Source organism: Podarcis gaigeae, assembly GCF_964106915.1.
Source record: "Podarcis gaigeae genome assembly, chromosome: 3".
Lineage (NCBI taxonomy): Eukaryota > Metazoa > Chordata > Lepidosauria > Squamata > Lacertidae > Podarcis > Podarcis gaigeae.
This window is the reverse complement of record NC_139680.1, coordinates 51,716,430-51,734,196: the sequence shown is the minus strand read 5'-3', so window position 1 is coordinate 51,734,196 and position 17,767 is coordinate 51,716,430. Positions and strand designations below refer to the sequence as shown.

General features: G+C 42.5%; 1 protein-coding gene across 2 annotated transcripts in view; it reads left to right on the top strand.

Annotated features, from left to right (window-relative positions):
- Positions 1-17,767, top strand: part of LAMA4 (laminin subunit alpha 4) — a 74,854-nt gene that overhangs the window by 17,251 nt on the left and 39,836 nt on the right. For both annotated transcript variants that reach the window (XR_014562237.1, XM_083731032.1), the window contains exons 2-7: positions 3,208-3,309; positions 5,131-5,255; positions 8,303-8,383; positions 9,500-9,714; positions 12,634-12,729; positions 14,827-14,978. Coding sequence is in view for 1 of the 2 variants with exons in the window: in XM_083731032.1 (XP_083587158.1) it covers positions 3,208-3,309; positions 5,131-5,255; positions 8,303-8,383; positions 9,500-9,714; positions 12,634-12,729; positions 14,827-14,978 (771 nt within the window). In the remaining variant the exon portion in view is untranslated. The remainder of the gene's footprint in view (positions 1-3,207; positions 3,310-5,130; positions 5,256-8,302; positions 8,384-9,499; positions 9,715-12,633; positions 12,730-14,826; positions 14,979-17,767) is intronic.

Genomic DNA, 17,767 nt, shown 5'->3' with positions numbered 1-17,767 from the left:
AGGCTATGTCCCATGCCAGCCCATCCCACAACTTTCTGCTATAGCTTCCATGGCCAATGACAAATTTTACAGCTTGAGCAATACTGCTTTTAAGCAGCGTCTTTGGGGACTCTTCACTTTAGATCAAGAGGCTGAGACAGGGATTCAGATCTGACAACAGGTTTGTTTGACTTGAAGCAACACATATAATGTTTGTAGACAAACTGTATATAAGGGCTCAGTATCTCACCGTTGAACAAAATGTGCTTTTTATTGTCAGTTTGAGAATATCATCTATTTTAGTGGCTAGTTCTGAGCACTATGTGATTTTACTGTGCATATCAGCTCAGAAGTAATCCCACTGAACTGAATGGAGACATTCAAGCCCAGGATAAAACACAGTACTGCCAGAGCGCTCAGCCCTTCCTCTGGATGTGTGTTGGAACTTCTGTAAGTTACACCCACCTTTCATTTTGGGTGCAACAAGCGAAGGATAAACAAAAACAGCACTACTGCAATCAGTTGATGTTGTCAGATAGTATGGTTGGGGTAGAAGTTCAATTCAATTCACATTTAAAGGCAAACTTACCTTTCTGGTAGTATATATAATTTGCATATCTAGTAATTCTTTGGGACTTTTCTCACGATGCTTAAGTAGATCTGAACTGAAGTTTCTCAGACTACATTCTCCTGAGAAAATGTTTGAATTTTTTCTCTTTTTTCTACTCCCCCCTCCCCAAAAAGGTTGCTTTGCATTCCCCCCCCCGCAAGTATTTTCCACCATTTTTTAAAAATTGTGATGGCTGCCATTTTCTTCCCACGGTGCCCCAGAATGAGGCCAAATCACTTGCTGCTGCTGCAGCAAAATAATAATAAATAAATAAATAAATAAATAAAGGCAAGAAGCCATAGGAAAGAAAGAAGCTATGCTACTGCCCCTTGTAATGGGGAATTTGATAGGGCAGGGATAGTCAGTGTGGTGATGTCTAGATGCTATTGAACTTCAACTCCCATCAGCCCCAGCCCGTGTAGCCAATGATCAGAAATGATGGGCAGAAGGCACTGTTAATCCTTTGTCACACTTTGCTTTTCTTTAAAAAAAGAAGAACGTTCCAGTTCACACACATCCTGTTTTAGGCTGGTTTGCTTTGTTTCTGCTTTGACCATGACACTTCCTTTCCTTTTTATATCATGTTTTGTTATCTCTACACTGACAGCTTTACACTATGCCATTAATACTGGCTAATGCAGGATAAAGAAGCTAAAAGGGAAGAGGAAGTAATATCACTTATTGTCTGATTTAGGCATAGCAAAATGCCCAAAGGAAGACAACAATCATTGCTTTGGCATTATGGGACTGCAGATGTATTCTGTCTTAAAAAAAAATAATGCAGGTGTCAAAACAACTTAAAAGATGTTTCTGGGATTAGTAAAACAACTGTTGAATAAACATGCTTTCTCATTTGTAGACTGGAAAAAGAATCCCAACCCCCCGGGCTTGAACCGACCTCCAAAGCCAATAAGTGTTTTAATCCTAAAGAAACAATTGAAATACAGGCTTGATATTTCAGCCCACCAACTGTTTCCAAAGTTCAGATACAGGCCAGGGAATGGAGAGGTGGGTTAATTGTTGTCCATGCAATGAAGAAAGCCAAGGGCAGTTTGCCAGACTGATTCCTTTCCAGACCTGCAAACACACACCAATCAGTTCTTTTATGCACCAAGGAACATTAAGTAATGCAAATCATTCGGCCAGCCAGATGCTCTGATGATGAGCTTTTTTAGTACTAGAGGCGTAATGGAACATCACTGGTTTGTCTCAAGAAATAAAGACAAAGATAATGACTATAGCAGCCTCAGAGAAAGATAGCATTCTGGACCTGATATTCAGAACTCAATAAGCTTCAACAGAACTCTTCTGCTTTCATCCGTTGCAAGGAAAGAGCCATTCTCCTTGTGGTCAGCAGTCAACGCAACAACGTCAAGAGCAGGTCTGGGGAATCTGTGGCCCTCCATATATTGTTGGACTACTGCTCCCATCATCCATTGCCATCCTGACTGGGACTAATGGGAATTAGACTGTGTACACATTACCAGCTTAAATGGCAACAGGGTGGTTCTTTTTCTCAATTTCAATTAAAGCTTATTTAGAGTGGGGGGTGATGATCAAAGTATAGTATTTTATAAGAAATGGCAGGATAGATATGGATTGTGGTTCACGTTCTGTGTATACTGCTTCCCAAACCAGCAACCGGAGCACAATAGATGCAGAGTAAACAGGAGTGTGTGCACAGCCTAAACCTACAAAAACATCTGGAAGACCACATGCTCCCCATTCCTGATATACAAAGAGAGAGAAAGAGAGCTGATAATTTGTGTGTATTATCCTAAACTGCTCTATGCCTGTATTCATGGGTTTTATTGGTTATCACATAATGTCACCGCCCAACCCCTGAAGTCAGTTCTTCCCTTCCCCTGATATTTTCCTTCACAATCTGCTAAACTATAAACATCATCTGAAAGCTATTATTAATGGATACAAATAGCCTACATTCAGATTAGCTCTGCACCCCTGGCTTGTCACTTTCCATATCTTCTCCCATTGTATCCTTATTTACATGATACTGAACCTGAAAGCCTGTTAATCTTCTCACTGAGTGGTCACGGAAGTACAAAAATGTCTATTATCTGAAGCTCTGTTATCTGAAATGTCCAGTAATAAAGGTCTACTAGAGGCCTGGCTCTAGTAAAATCCAGTGCACACCCTACCTCATTTCTTTCACTTGTAAACCTCCTCACAAGTCTCTTCTTCTCTGCCCTTCCCTCAGCACCAGCTCAGCCATCTGTTCCTCTGTCACCCATCTCTGCAGCTTAGTGATAAGAGCATCTGCTTTGTGTGTAGAAGGTCCCAAATTCAATCCAGAGCATCTCCAAGTAGGCCGGGGAGTATCTGCTCCCTGAAACCTTGGAGTGCCACTGTCAGCCAGTGTAGACAATAATAAGCTAACTGGACCAATGGTCTCACTCAATATAAAGCGGCTTCCTATGTTGTTGGCCTGCCTTGTAGTTCCTATAACCAAAGGGTTACAAAAATGCAAGGTTGTTTTAGCAACAAAAACAACGCACACACACACACACAACACACACACAATCCAAAACCCTTAATAACCTGTGTAAAACCTCAATCATGTATGCGTACTGAATGTTTTTCTTGTATTTGTGTTGCAGAGATGCCAGGAAGGGTTTTTCCGAACTTACTCAGGAGACTGCAGCCCATGTGAGTGCAACAACAATGCATACAAGTGCCTTGATGGATCTGGTGTTTGTCTGGTAAGTAGCCTTTTCTGGTTACTTGCAGCACAATCCTAGCCATATCTACTTAGAATTAAGACCTACTGAATGCAGTGACGCTTAGTCCCAGGTAAGTGGATGCATATTTCGTCAAAAGTAATAATGAATGGTATAATTGTATAATGGTATAATAATGAGGCCTTCCTCGGTTCTTGATAAAACCTTGTTCTTGCTCCCTGCCTGAGGCTGAACAAATAGAGCTGGTGAAGTGACACAGGTGGGACTCTAGCCTCGTCCCTCCCCCTCTCCAATGCAGCAACCCACTGTGTTGGAATGCCAAGAGAGCAATAGAAGCTACCTCAGTGGCTGCTACTGATCGCACCTGAAGAAAGCAGGCTAGCTTAGGGAATGGCAGGCAGGCATTTGCCAATACATTGTCACCTCTGCCTACTCTCTGGTTTCTGGTGCCTGAGGCAGTTGCTTTGCTGTACTTAATGTTGGGTTGACCCTGATTCTCACAGATAATTGAGCTTTGTCACAGGAGTTTTGTCACTGTACTGCCTTTAGCAGCAATAGGTACAGGTGTCAAACAGCTATTAGTTGGAAGGCTTGAACATGACACTCAGGGAACATTTGTGGCATGGATATGTATTACAGTAGCAAACACATAAAATTCTGCCCTGCGCTTTCAAATGACTAAAATGCAAAGTGATGTATAAAGTCTCTACAAACTGCAAATAAGTTCTTAAAAAACAAAAATACCATACTAAAAGCTTTCACTAAAGATAAAGGACCCCTGGATGGCTAAGTTCAGTCAAAGGTGACTATGGGGTGTGGTGCTCATCTTGCTTTTCAGGCCAAGGGAGCCAGCGTTTGTCCACAGACAGCTTTCTGCATCATGTGGCCAGCAAGACTAAACTGCTACTGGTGCACAGAGGATCCTGAGAAGTGCCAGAGCTCATGGAAATGCCATTTACCTTCCCACTACAACAGTACCTAATTATCTACTTGCACTGGGATGCTTTCAAACTGCTAGGTTGGCAGAAGCTAGGACAGAGCAACGGGAGCTCACCCCCTGGCACAGATTCGAACTGCAAACCTTCCGATCAGCAAGCCCAAGCTCAGTTGTTTAGACCACAGCACCACCTGCATTCCCTTATCACTAAAACATGTTGCTTTGTTGAAATTTGAGGGTTTTTAAAAGATCATTTTCTTCTCTTTCATTTTCTGAAGGCTACAACAATGTTATGCACCACTCTGTTAAGAATAATGAATATGCAATTTCTTAATAAAGTGACTAACACCAACCTTTCAATCACTGCTAACCTGCAGTTTTCACTGAGACTCCCTTTCAATCATTATTTTACAAAGAAGGACCAGACTTCTCATATCAGTATGCATTCTCTTTGAAATGTAATAATAATTGTAGGTTCACCGGAATATACATCAGTGACCAGTCTTGAATGAGGAGATATCAATAAGAGGGATTGTTTATTGGACAATTCTGAATGCTAACAACTTCTTTTACTGTAGGAGATACAAAAGTTGTACAGAGTGAGTCAGAACTGCCTCCAGATATATGCCTCCAGAGATAGCCTTGCTCTTGTAGGCTGTTTTGTCAAAAAAATATCTGGCAGTCTAGCATTACTGTTCAAAAGATCTCCATTGGCACTGCACTGCCAATTCCAAGCCCTTTCAGTTTACTCAGTCGATTCCTGGAAGGTTTTTGTAAAGGGCAGAAGGTCTTCTCATTCTGCTTGCCAAAGATGTTTATTTTAATGCTTTCTGCTAGGCATGAATTCGAAGTCCCTTCCTTTGCTGTTCACAATTGTCCTCCTCCTTCTTTCTATTTAATTGCAGGATTGTCAAAGAAACACAACTGGAGACCACTGTGAACAATGTCCAGATGGCTACCTGGGAGATGTCACCAGAGGAGCACCCAGCTTCTGCCAACCTTGCCCTTGTCCCTTGCCACTGGTTGCCAAGTATGCTCAATTGATTTATGTTATTGGTTCCAGCAGCTGCTCTCCCTTCTGCTAAGTCATCTTATGGCCAGATTCCATGAGACTTTCTAAGGGAAGGGAGAAATGACAAAAGAACAAGTAATTTTGACCTATTTGCTTCTACTGTCAGCTTCGGAAAATGCAATAGCTTTTCCTTTCATTATTATTATTACTTCTCCAGTCACGCCGGCAGTTCCAACAAGCACACAAAGAAGTACAATTCATTTGATTATCTCCGAATCCCCTTTTCTTTTTAAACTTTGAACTATGTGATGGCTTGTACATTGGCATTGTTGATAGATAGGGGATCAGATGCACAGCTTTGACATGTCTAATCCCTCCAGTTTGGACTCCTGTCCAAACACAACTGGCAACTGGTGGGCGCCATTTTGAGCCCTGTTGAGATATGATATCAGCTGGTTCCCCATTTACCTCTTTAGTAGAATTTAGTAGATTCAGTCCTCACCCTCTCCAATGAAAGAGCTTGTGTAGAAGGGATAAGAAAGATCCCTGCATAAATCATTGGATTGCTGCTACCTATCAGAGTAGACAATTCTTTACCAGATGGACCAATGTTCTAGTGACCTAAAATAAAGCTCCCCTGCTTATCATAGGTATATGTTACTTACAGCAAATCTCCATAATTAGAGTATGGGCAGAGCATAATGCATGCATTCACCAAAAGCAGTGGAAGATACATAAAGCTGTGTGCGTGAATGACAGAATCTATGTAGTCTATGAATGGTTAATATGCACATTCGCTGGTAATTCTGGGCAATTCTATTGCTTTAATATATTCATATCCACTTATCACTATTTTATATTATTGTGCAATATGGCTGGTTATGCAGATACTCTATAAAATTAGCCTTTCCATGCAATGGTAAGGCCTGTCCCTGACCTTCACACATTCACTACATTGTGTGTACCACCCATTGGGAGCCTTGCAAAATACAAGGTTCCGCAAACAGCAACAACATTTATTACAGTGGTGAAGCTGCTTTTCAGCAATATATCAAGTCTAGCACATCAGAAGCCCTTGGTCTTTATGTGGCATGCCAATGCACATAAGGCTGTCTACAGCAAGCTCTTGATAAATCCTTGTTCCTGCCTCCTGCCTGGAGCTGAAAAAACAGAGGATTTGTCAGCTCGACACAGACGGATGAGGAATTGCATGCAAATGGATGCTGCGCACACAATTCCCTTCCGCAGTGTAGCTGTTGGGGCTACACGCTTGAACATCAGCTGACTGTGGCAGAGTTTTGGATGCAGTCCTTTCACAGAGGTTAAGTCTTATCAGTGGGTATGGATCATGGTGGCTGTCTTCTACCTTCATCTAGGAAACTGGGGCAACTGGCAGGCACCCAGCTGGCCCCAGCCCACCGGCCAGTGTGCCGGGCGATCTCTAGTCCTTGGTGCAGCATCAGTGACCCAAGTTTCAGAAGCTAGGGCAAGCTACTCAGCAGAGTAAACGTTATGCAACAGAAGTGGCAGGAGAAGTTGTGTGAGCATATTTACAAGCAGTTTATTCAGCATACAGCAGGACAAAAGGAAAACATGTCCAATCTCCTTTGTGTCCAAGCAAGACGGCATAAGGAAAAGCAATACACAAATAGAAGTTCCCAGCAAGCTGTGGTGGAGTGTAAACAGACATGTGACATACAACAATTCCACGCGTCTGTTCTTAAGGTGGAACGGAATATCCCAACAGGTGGCAGCTGCTGGGAGTGCTTAGAGTGTTGTTGTGCTCAGGTCTTTTTTCAGGCTTCCCAGTGAAAACAGGATGCTAAACAAGATGGACCACTGGCCTGATCCAGTAGGCTTGTTTTATGTCCCCCTGTAATCCCATCCCAGAAAACGGTGGGTTTTCCATTTTTTAGAAGGGACCTGTATGCTGAGCTACAACTACTCCACGTGTTCTGTTTCATCACAGCTTAATGGCTTCTCTTCAGAACAAGAACTTTCTCTGATAGTAAGAAGTTTAGCAAAACACCCATTGCTGTCTGCCATTACAAGGGCTAGGATTTCAGACTTATTAAAAAGAATTATCTTGAACTTGTAATTAAAAAAGAGAGAGCCTAGTTCTCCGGTCAGTTAACTGGGTTTGTAAAGGGTTAAATGATTATAATGATTTATTTCCCTTTCTTCATCCCTTTGTTTTATATGGCGAGGGAAATGGAAGCAGAATCAGATTTCATACCTTGAAAGTGAGAGAGGAGATAGGGCTTGCTCTTCTGCTTGCAACAAAGGAACGAGCCCCGTGAATAACATGCCAACGGGTTTACGAAGTCTGACAAATACTGTATCAAAAGCTCTAAGATGGCAGATTCATTATATACACAGTTGTTCTTGGGATTCATCTCTGTGGATTTTATTTCAATATTTTTGTCTGGCCAAACGATTTCCATCCATATCTGATATCCTGGGAACTTGTGGAAGAGTTCTCATTAAAAAGAGCTATCATTTGTTTGGAACAACTGGATACCAGCTGCTCCAAATGTGCTTAGGTTTTTTATTCGCTTGGAATTGTAAGACCACTTTATTATTATTATTATTATTGCTTTTTTGTAATGAAACCTCCTTTTAAAGGCTCAGGAATACTTTTGGCCTGTTACTGTGTCCCAAAGAGCGGTTTCTTAAGAAATTAACCCATTCATGGGGAAAATATCTAAAGCTCTGTTGGGATGGTGTCATTGAAATGTTACAGAAGGAAGTGTATGAGTATTGTTTTTCACAAAAATTGCAAACTGAAAACCTCAAATCTCACTGATGCTATAAATGTCTCCAAACAAGGCAAATAAATGCACTCATTTTAACTCTGGAGAATAATTTCATAGAAAAACAGATGAAAAAACTGAATGTAAGCCAGAATCCTTGATGCTTTTTTTCATTCGTAAGGGAAACAATACACAGACCACATTCTTTCCTTGCCTTCTGATGATTGACTGATCACAACAGTCAATCACTCCAAAATATTTTAGTGGATGGTGGCATAACCCATAATCTCTATTTTCTTTATGTATGCTTAGCTTTGCAGTTTCCTGTTACAGAAAAAATGGAGTGGTACGCTGTATGTGCAAAGAAAATTATGCAGGGCCAAACTGTGAAAGGTAAGTACGTTTTCAGGTGCAAATGTTAAGGATTATGAACCTTTGTGTCATTTATCTTGACAATATACATTTGGTTTTACAAATACAGATTTTATATTCCCTCCCTGCTTTAAATGGGCAAAGAAAGTCTTTCTTCTGTCAGTGACAGTGACAGATCTGCTTGGATTGGGAATGATGAAAGCTGGCTCTCATCTGAAAGTTATTCTGAGAACTTGTCAGATCTGGAAAAACAGTGCTTCATTTAGCAAGAAACTCCCCACAACTCATGCAGCTACCCAAATTATCCAGAAATATGAATGAATATGGGAGTACAAACTGAGAAGTCAGGAATTATCTTTCCTCCAGGGCTTAAAATTCTTCTTAGGTTTAAATTTTGAATCAAAGAACACATCAAAATATCTTGATCCAGCATTGGGTGATGCAGAATTCCTGTTGTGGAAGGGCCCAATACCTTAAGGCATACAGACTCGCCCACTCTGGAGGTCCCAGTTTGTAGTCCTTTGGCTTAAAGGTCCCCATGTTGACAGGTTCAAGACACACCAGCTCAGGGCAAGGCATTATATTGGGTCAGTATCTATCCCCCCCTTCACTGCCTGTACATCCACATGGTAGGCACAATCACGTGCACTAACCAGTGTTTGTTCAACTTCAGAGTGAGATTTGTGCCACTTGCGCTCTAATCTTTGTTAATCCAGCTTGCTTCATAGCCCATAACTCCCCAGAAAACCAAAGAGCCCAGTGGGCTCAACAGAGGACGCACGAGGCAATTGTGTCTACTGCCCATCTCATCTAGCCATTCCACAGTAAGATGCGAGGATTGTCTGCTTTTTCCACTGGAAAAAAACCCAAGCATTCAGGAACCTATCCAGTTCCATCAGTCTCTAAGGGTGGACCATCTGGACAGGTCCAGAATCCCTGCAGGGGAGAATGGCCACCAATCCAAAATTTACCAGATCATGATCAGACCATGACAATTGGGTGCACAGCACTTCCCTATCTTCAGACCGCCCCTCACCTTACATTGATTTTGTTGACTTGACCACAGAGAATGCCCCCAAGCAAAAGAGTTAACAAGACATTGCCATTAATCACTGCTGAATTTGTGTTTCCTTCCAGGTGTGCTCCAGGTTACTATGGAAATCCCTTGGTGATTGGCAGTTCCTGTAAAAAATGTGACTGCAGTGGCAATTCTGATCCTAACCTGATCTTTGAGGATTGTGATGAAGTGACAGGCCAGTGTCGCAACTGCATGCGCAACACGACAGGGTTCAACTGTGAACTATGTGCTCCTGGTTATTATGGGGATGCCAGAAATGCTAAAATATGCACAGGTATTTGCTATGTTCATATTAAGCCCATTCATTGGTTTGGGGCCAGAGATATTTCTGTTATTGCCAGTCTGCTTTTTGCGTGTTTATAGAAAGGAAGTTGGCTAATGCTGCTGTGACTGAACGGAAAATTATTCTCCTCAATCTCTTGGCAGCTTTCAGTACTATCAGCTATGGTATCCTTCCAGAATGGCTGTCTGAGGTTCTGTTAACAGGGGTTTCCTCAGATTGAATGGATGGAGTGCAACCTATTCTGGATGGATTTGCACCATGTCACACCCTGAAGAAGCAGGTGCAGAGTTGGCGAGTGCTTCTGGATCCCTTACTGTCCTTGGAGGTACCTCTGGGTTGCAGAGTGCCTTCTGTCACTTGTGGATGGTAGCCGAGCTGTGACTTTTATGTGGATGTGGATAGCCTTGCTGTAGTTACACATTGTGGGGCTGCCTCTGAAGATGGCTTGGAAATTGCAGCTATTGCAGAACTCAGGAGTCCAGTCGCTGACTTGAGCAGCCCAAGCGAGACAGACCATGGATTCTGGCTTAACTTTATTGGCTACCTATAAAGCCTTGTATTGTTTTTGACGCCAACACTTTCCCCCATATGAACCTACTTGGACTCTAAGACCATCATCAGAGGGTCTGCAGAGGGTGATAATGCAAGAGTGGCCCCATGCAGTGGCTGCCCATTGCCTGGGAATGCTCTCCCCAAGGAGGCTTGCCTGGCTCCAACATTGGTTTAATTTTAGGCCTGTTCTTAGTGTTCACCTTTTAGCTGGATGGGAAAGGATATTCGTATTGATTCTTGGTCCATGTACATTTTAGTATGGTTTTATTGCTTTTGTCCATTTTATTGTATATTTATCTTGTAAATCACTTTGAGAATTTTTTAATGGATGTATTTAATTAACACTACTGCTGTTATTACAGTCATACCTTGGAAGTTGAATGGAATCAGTTCCGGAAGTCCGTTCAACTTCCAAAACATTTGGAAACCAAAGTGTGGCTTTTGATTGGCTCCTGCAGCCAACTGGAAGCCCTGGAAGCCCCGTCGGACGTTCCGCTTCCAAAAAAAGTTCAAAAAACGGAACACTCATTTCTGGGTTTCGATAATTCGGGAGCCGAAACATATGAGTACCAAGGCGTTCGACAAGCAATGTACAACTGTACTACTAATAATAATAACTATGTCATTATTTATGCCTTTTTAAGATCCAAGCAAAACCTGCCTATGGGTAAAGAGGGGGCAAACTAGATTGGGGTAGCCCTCCCAAACCCCACAAGTTGTTTGTAGGTTGTTGTTGTTTTAATTAAAAAAAAAGCATTAGGTCTAATGGGTGACATGGGTGGCGCTGCGGTCTAAACCACTGAACTCTTGGACTTGCCGATTGAAAGGTCGGCGGTTCGAATCCCCTCAACGGGTTGAGTTCCCTTTGCTCGGTCCCAGCTCCTGCCAACCTAGCAGTTCAAAAGCACACCAAAAAGTGCAAGGTACCATTCTGGCAGGAAGATAAACGGTGTTTCTATGCACTGCACTGGTTTCAGTGTTCCGTTGCGCCAAAAGTGGCTTAGTCATGCTGGCCACATGACCCGGAAAAACTGTCTGTGACCAAACGCCAGCTCCCTCGGCCTATAGAGCAAGATGAACATGCAACACCAGAGTCGTCTGCGACTGGACTTAACTGTCAGGGGTCCTTTACCTTTACCTTTAGGTCTAGTGACTTACAAGGTCTAATGACACATCTAGGCTGGCCCTAACAATGCCTTTGGAAAACTTAAAAGAATGGCACAGAGGAAAAATCTTCCTGTGCTATTTACTCCCACATCTAATACTTAGAGACCTGTAGCCTTGGATGTTTCATTTTGGTGTTGTAGCTAATAACCAGTGAAATACCAACCACTGCTTTGGAGCTACTTTCAGTTGAGGCTTCTTTTCCATTTTTGCCACATTAGCTGCCCCGCTTTTTGTGCCATTGCAACTAGGACAGACTAATATACTCACATTGCTAACCATAAAAGGCTTCTGTCTGCTTTTCAGTGTTTCATTAGCCATGCAATGTATACATTACATGTCTTTAAAACAAACTACCCCTGGGAACAAAGCTAATTTTAGAAGCCATAATAAGATGAAATGGCCAGAAGGTTTTAACGCACTCTGAAAATGCAAACTTTAGAAGAGCACAGAATTTCTAAGTGGTAGGTGACATACTGTGGTTCTTAATCTCTGCAGTAATAAATAACAATTCAAGCAGTGAGAGATTTAAAGGACTGTTATTTTACTTCAGTCACGTATAGCAGTAATATGTGCAATTGTAACAGAAAACATACAGAGACATACCATTTAAGATCTGCCTCCACCTTATCTGTTGTAGGTCATTAGGATTGTGCTTTATCATTTTATCTCTCAAATGTGATAAAGAAATGCTAAATGGCATTGTTATTACACGGCAAAACACCTTTGGAATTCTGGTTTTAAATTTATTCCTCATAAGTAATGTATTTAATGTTACTTAGTTACTTTGAAGAGAAATTGTTCAGCTGCTGCCTATAGCAGTTTGAATTTTTTAACAGTTCAGTTTTTTATGAGCAAACAAAAGCACGTCAGTTTGGCAGAGATCAAAATATCACATGGGGGCAGTAGCTATGCATGAGAGGCTGAGAAGCGGAAAGAGCTCCCAGGAAATGAGACAAAGAGGCTAAGAGGCAGGAGTCTCAGAGAAAAGATGGCTGAAGGACCCGTGTCAAGCTATGGAAATACTGATAAAGGGGACTCCATGTGAATGGTAGATGAAGACAATGTAAATACAAGGAAAGGGTCAGAAGGGGTGGGGAACCAAGAAGGGGCTAAGAAGAGAAGTTAAGTATTTGGTTGTAGGTTTCCAGTTTTAAACAATTACTATAAAATTCTCTCTCTCTCCTTTCCTAGCATGCAATTGCAGAGGAGGACCTTGTGACCGTCAAACAGGGCAATGCCTAGCAGAACCTCCAATGTCTCCTCCAGTCACAGATTGCCCAGTAATCAGTAAGAATAGCAATTATATGAAACATTGGCTGCACTGTCAAAGTCCTCCAGCTTCCCCCTTTCCAGAGCATCTTTATCTTGAAGGACATACATTGAGGGTTATGGTGTGATTATGTGATTATGCTTATTTTCCTCTGTCCCTGTCCCCCACCCTAAAGAAAAAGATTATGCTAGTGATGCTAGTGACCAGTACTGAGGCAGCCATGAAAACATATCTGAAATCATGTTCAGTAGCGGTGTGGGAGAAAGAGCCAAGAGAGCAAATTACTTGGGCCTGTGGTAGATGAATTTAATACTTATCCCAGCCCATTATTTACCATGTGGCACACATTAGTCCTACCCTCCAATCATGTGGCTACTCACTTTGGGGCTGGCCATTCTGAAAAAAGCAGGAAGCTTCTCTGTCCAGAAAAAGTCCTGACAGGCCAAATACAGCCTCTTGTATCAAGGATATCAGGAAAGGAGTCAAGAATCAAACAGGCCTTCTAAACACAATGGTTTTTATTTTGCTACATATGCTTCATATAAAACTAATAATAATAATAATAATAATAATAATAATAATAATAATAATAATAGCAGCATATCTGCAATAACCTTCACTTGTTAGCCACTGCACTGACTTTGAACCTCAGTGCTCCCCAGCATACAAAACATTGTGGTTCATTGTGGTTATACTGTCTGCCCTTAACTCTAAAAACGAAGACTTGATTCAGTGATACGATGACACAGTTGCTTCTAATGGCAGTGCTGTTTAGAACGAAACATGTAATAATTGGTGGGGTGAGGGATTCCAGAATAATTTGTAATTTGGAAACCCAGTTCATACATTATCTGGCGCCTTTGTGCGGAAGTGGAGCATTGTGTTCTCCACATGTCCTGTTGGACAGGGGATACCAAGCTCTTGGAGGGAGGCACAGATTTGGATGCAGCAGGCCCTGCACTGAATTCCATGGATCAGTGGCAGCAGCTGCTGCCACAACCCCACTGTACCCCTTTGCCGTGTTTGGTATCTTCTGTTTGGTCATATCAACAAGGCTACACTACATCTTAATATCTTTGAGGCCAGTGACGTCAGAGCAAAATACTATTGCTTAGGCTACAGCAGGGAATAGACTGTCTAAGCATCACTGAGGCCAAATAAAAAAAATAGGCACAGGGTTTAATTTGAGCTCTAACCCAGAACCTTTCTTTTTTTCAGTGCTAGGGTTCAACCGTGGAACACATGTGTGCAGTAATGAAGCAGAGTTTGCATTTGTGTGTGTGCAATTCCCTTTTTAATAATGCCCACCGCTAATATATTTTGGAGTAAAGAACAGTAATTCAGGCAGAGCAATCCTATTTTTGTCAGAATGCCAACATCAGTGAAACAAAGACTGCTGGAGTTACAGACTGCATTTAGAAGGCTCCTAAGGTTGAACCCCTCAGAGAAGGAAACCCAAAACATCTTTTTTCTTCAGGCAAGCCCATACAGGGGACATAGTATGGTACCCTTCATCAGAGTCTGTAAGGCTTCTGAGCAACTCTGAACCTGGCACTTCTTTTAGAAATTAAGTTCTGAATATGTCTTTAGCTAGGGGGTGCAGCTTTTTCTACATATTTTTATGGCTTTTTTTTGAAAATACATTTTTCACAAAATTACATACAGACATAGTCTGCATAACATGACATGATATAAAAAGTCTGTCTATGAAATCACTCCTTAATAGCTAAAATTGTTTCTTTTGTAGAAAACCTGCTTAGTGGTTAAGCCATTTTTCTCTTCTTGCCTGGTATAGTGGACAGTTTCTATATTATGCTAAATCTTTATTTGGATATAGTTGTGAGAACATGGCAGATTACAATGGGTACTGTCTTTGTAAATGCAAAACAATATTGCTATATGGGATTACAAGTTAGGAGATCTTCAATAATGAGTTGGTTATCCTTATTTGTAGCTTTTCTCTCATCCTCTTCGCACTGTCTTTCTAATTTCAATTTTATCTTCACAACTGGGAAAGCTAATAGAAACTTCCTTTTTCCAAGAGAAATCAGTGGATTTCAGCAGAAATGTATTCCCCATCCAACTGCCCATATTTCATTTCATTTCATTGCCAGGTTGTGACAAATGCATTTGGGATTTGACTGATGATATTGGCTTGGCAGTTCAGTCCATTGACGAAAGCAAAGCTACCCTGCAGAGCATCTCCACTGGGGTTGCTGTTCACAGACACTTGAATGACCTCAACTCCACTACTTATGTGCTGAAGGTACCAGTTATACCTTATTTGGTTCTGTCTCTGCTTTTCCTTCAGCATTAACATGCTGCAGAAAGGTCAGAGTCAAAGTAGATGTGGTGCAGTTAAAAACAGCCATAGAGGGACGCCTCAAATCAAGACTGAGGAAGGAAGTTAATCCTTTCAATTGCTGGCATGTTCCTGTTTTAAATTGCCATTCCCTGAAGCTATGGCTGCCCTGTCTAGGGACAGGGGTGCAGGGACAGATCCTCCAAGTGTCCCTATTTGCTAGGGACAGTCTGGTTTTACAGGTGTCCCAGTTTCTGATTTGATCCCAGAATGTCCTGCTTTTCCTTAGGATGTAGAATCATAGAATCATAGAGTTGGAAGAGACCACAAGGGCCATCGAGTCCAACCCCCTGCCAAGCAGGAAACACCATCAGAGCACTCCTGACATATGGTTGTCAAGCCTCTGCTTAAAGACCTCCAAAGAAGGAGACTCTGCAAGAGACCACACTCCTTGGCAGCAAATTCCACTGTCGAACAACTCTTACTGTCAGGAAGTTCTTCCTAATGTTTAGGTGGAATCTTCTTTCTTGTAGTTTGGATCCATTGCTCCGTGTCCGCTTCCCTGGAGCAGCAGAAAACAACCTTTCTCCCTCCTCTATGTGACATCCTTTTATATATTTGAACATGGCTATCATATCACCCCTTAACCTCCTCTTCTCCAGGCTAAACATGCCCAGCTCCCTTAGCCGTTCCTCATAGGGCATCGTTTCCAGGCCTTTGACCATTTTGGTTGCCCTCCTCTGGACACGTTCCAGTTTGTCAGTGTCCTTCTTGAACTGTGGTGCCCAGAACTGGACCCAGTACTCCAGGTGAGGTCTGACCAGAGCAGAATACAGTGGCACTATTACTTCCCTTGATCTAGATGCTATACTCCTATTGATGCAGCCCAGAATTGCATTGGCTTTTTTAGCTGCCGCGTTGGAGGGTATGGAGTTATGCCACCCCTGAGCCATCTGAAGGCAGCCCTGTATAGGGAAGTTTTTTTAATGTTTTATTATGTTTATATGTATGTTGGAAGCTGCTCAGAGTGGCTGGGGCAACCCAGTCAGATGGACAGGATATCAGTAGTAAAATTATTATTATGGAACAGGATGTCCCTATTTTCACCAGAGAAATGTTGGAGAGTATGCAGGAATACAGATATAAATATGGGTAAGGGCTGTGCACCCTGATTGAAATGCATCTAAGGTCTGAGTCTTGTTCTCAGATGCATGTCCATCACTCTGTGCCTCAGGCCGAGCCCACCCATGAGGCAGGTGAAGCCATGGGTGGCAGAAGCTTCTGAGGCCGCAGTGCCATGAACACCCTGCCAGTGGCAGAGAAGTGGCACTGGAAATCAGTGCTGATGCCAGTGCCGCTTGTCCACTGCTAGCAGAGGTAGTGGGTCAAAACTTCCCATTCGCACAGGCGGCAAAATGGGACGGGCTGGCCCTGCCATGCCTGCAACATGATACTTTACACATGTGAACAGGCCATCCAAAATCTATCACCACTGTTTTTCCATGCAGTCAGTTCTCACATTCTGCTTTCAGCGATGAAATGTTTGAATAATTAAGTGTTATAAACTCAGACGGTAGTCATGTGCATGAGTGAATTGTGTAGTGAGGTGTAGTCTGTGAGGTGTAGTGGTTGGAGACAGCTGAGGTATGTTAACCCCCATGATGCTCACTGGGCAAACTTTTGTCAGGTATTCTCTTTTAGCATAACCTGATTTGCTGGATTATTGTGAGGGTAAAAGTAAGGGAAATACAATGTATGCCCGCTTGGAGTGCCCTCTTGGGGGAAATGTGGGATAAAATGTTACCATACAGCATATTGTTGCTGTTTAGTTGTTTAGTTGTGACCGACTCTTCATGACCCCATGGACCAGAGCACGCCAGGCCCTCCTGTCTTCCACTGCCTCCCGCAGTTTGGTCAGACTCATGCTGGTAGCTTCAGGAACACTGTCCAACCATCTCGTTCTCTGTCGTCCCCTTCTCCTTGTGCCCTCCGTCTTTCCCAACATCAGGGTCTTTTCCAGGGAGTCTTCTCTTCTCATGAGATGAGAAGTATTGGAGCCTCAGCTTCAGCATGTGTCCTTCCAGCGATCATAGAGCAGCATAGGCTGCTGTAGTACTCTGCGCAAAGAGAAAGAAGACAAGAAGTTAATGAATTGGAACTAAGAACATAGGAGCCAACAGGATCAGGCCAACTGCCCATCTCGTCCAGCTTGCTTTTGTGGCAGTGGCAAAACAGTTGTCTGTGGGAAACATGCAAGCTGCACCTGGACACAACAGCACTTTCCCCACCTGTGTTTTCCAGCAACTGGTGTTTGGAAGCATTACCTGCTGCAGTGCCTTTGAGGAAAAAAGTAGAACAAGTTGGTGGGGGGAGAAGCTGTAAATGAGAGAGGGGAATTACCTCCATTAGATATATAAAAGAGGTTCATAAGCAAGATGGTAGGTGTGTGTGGAGGTTGGCTCTTGCCACATCCTTCTCACTCTAGCACTCAGTGTTCCCTTGATTGACAGCCAGACCATGCATATCTGTGGGCCTTGACCAAGGCTGAAAGGTGTTCTTATTATCTCCTGAATGCCCTATTGCCTTTTGGTACTTTCCAGAGCCATTTTCCATCATAGCAGGAAGACAGTTGTTTTCCCTCACATCTAAGAACAGAAAAGGGGGCATTGGACCTATAGTATAAGAAGCTATACAGTTTAGTGATCAATTTTTTAAAAAATCCTGTAACCTGTAAAAATCCTGTAAGAATAGTA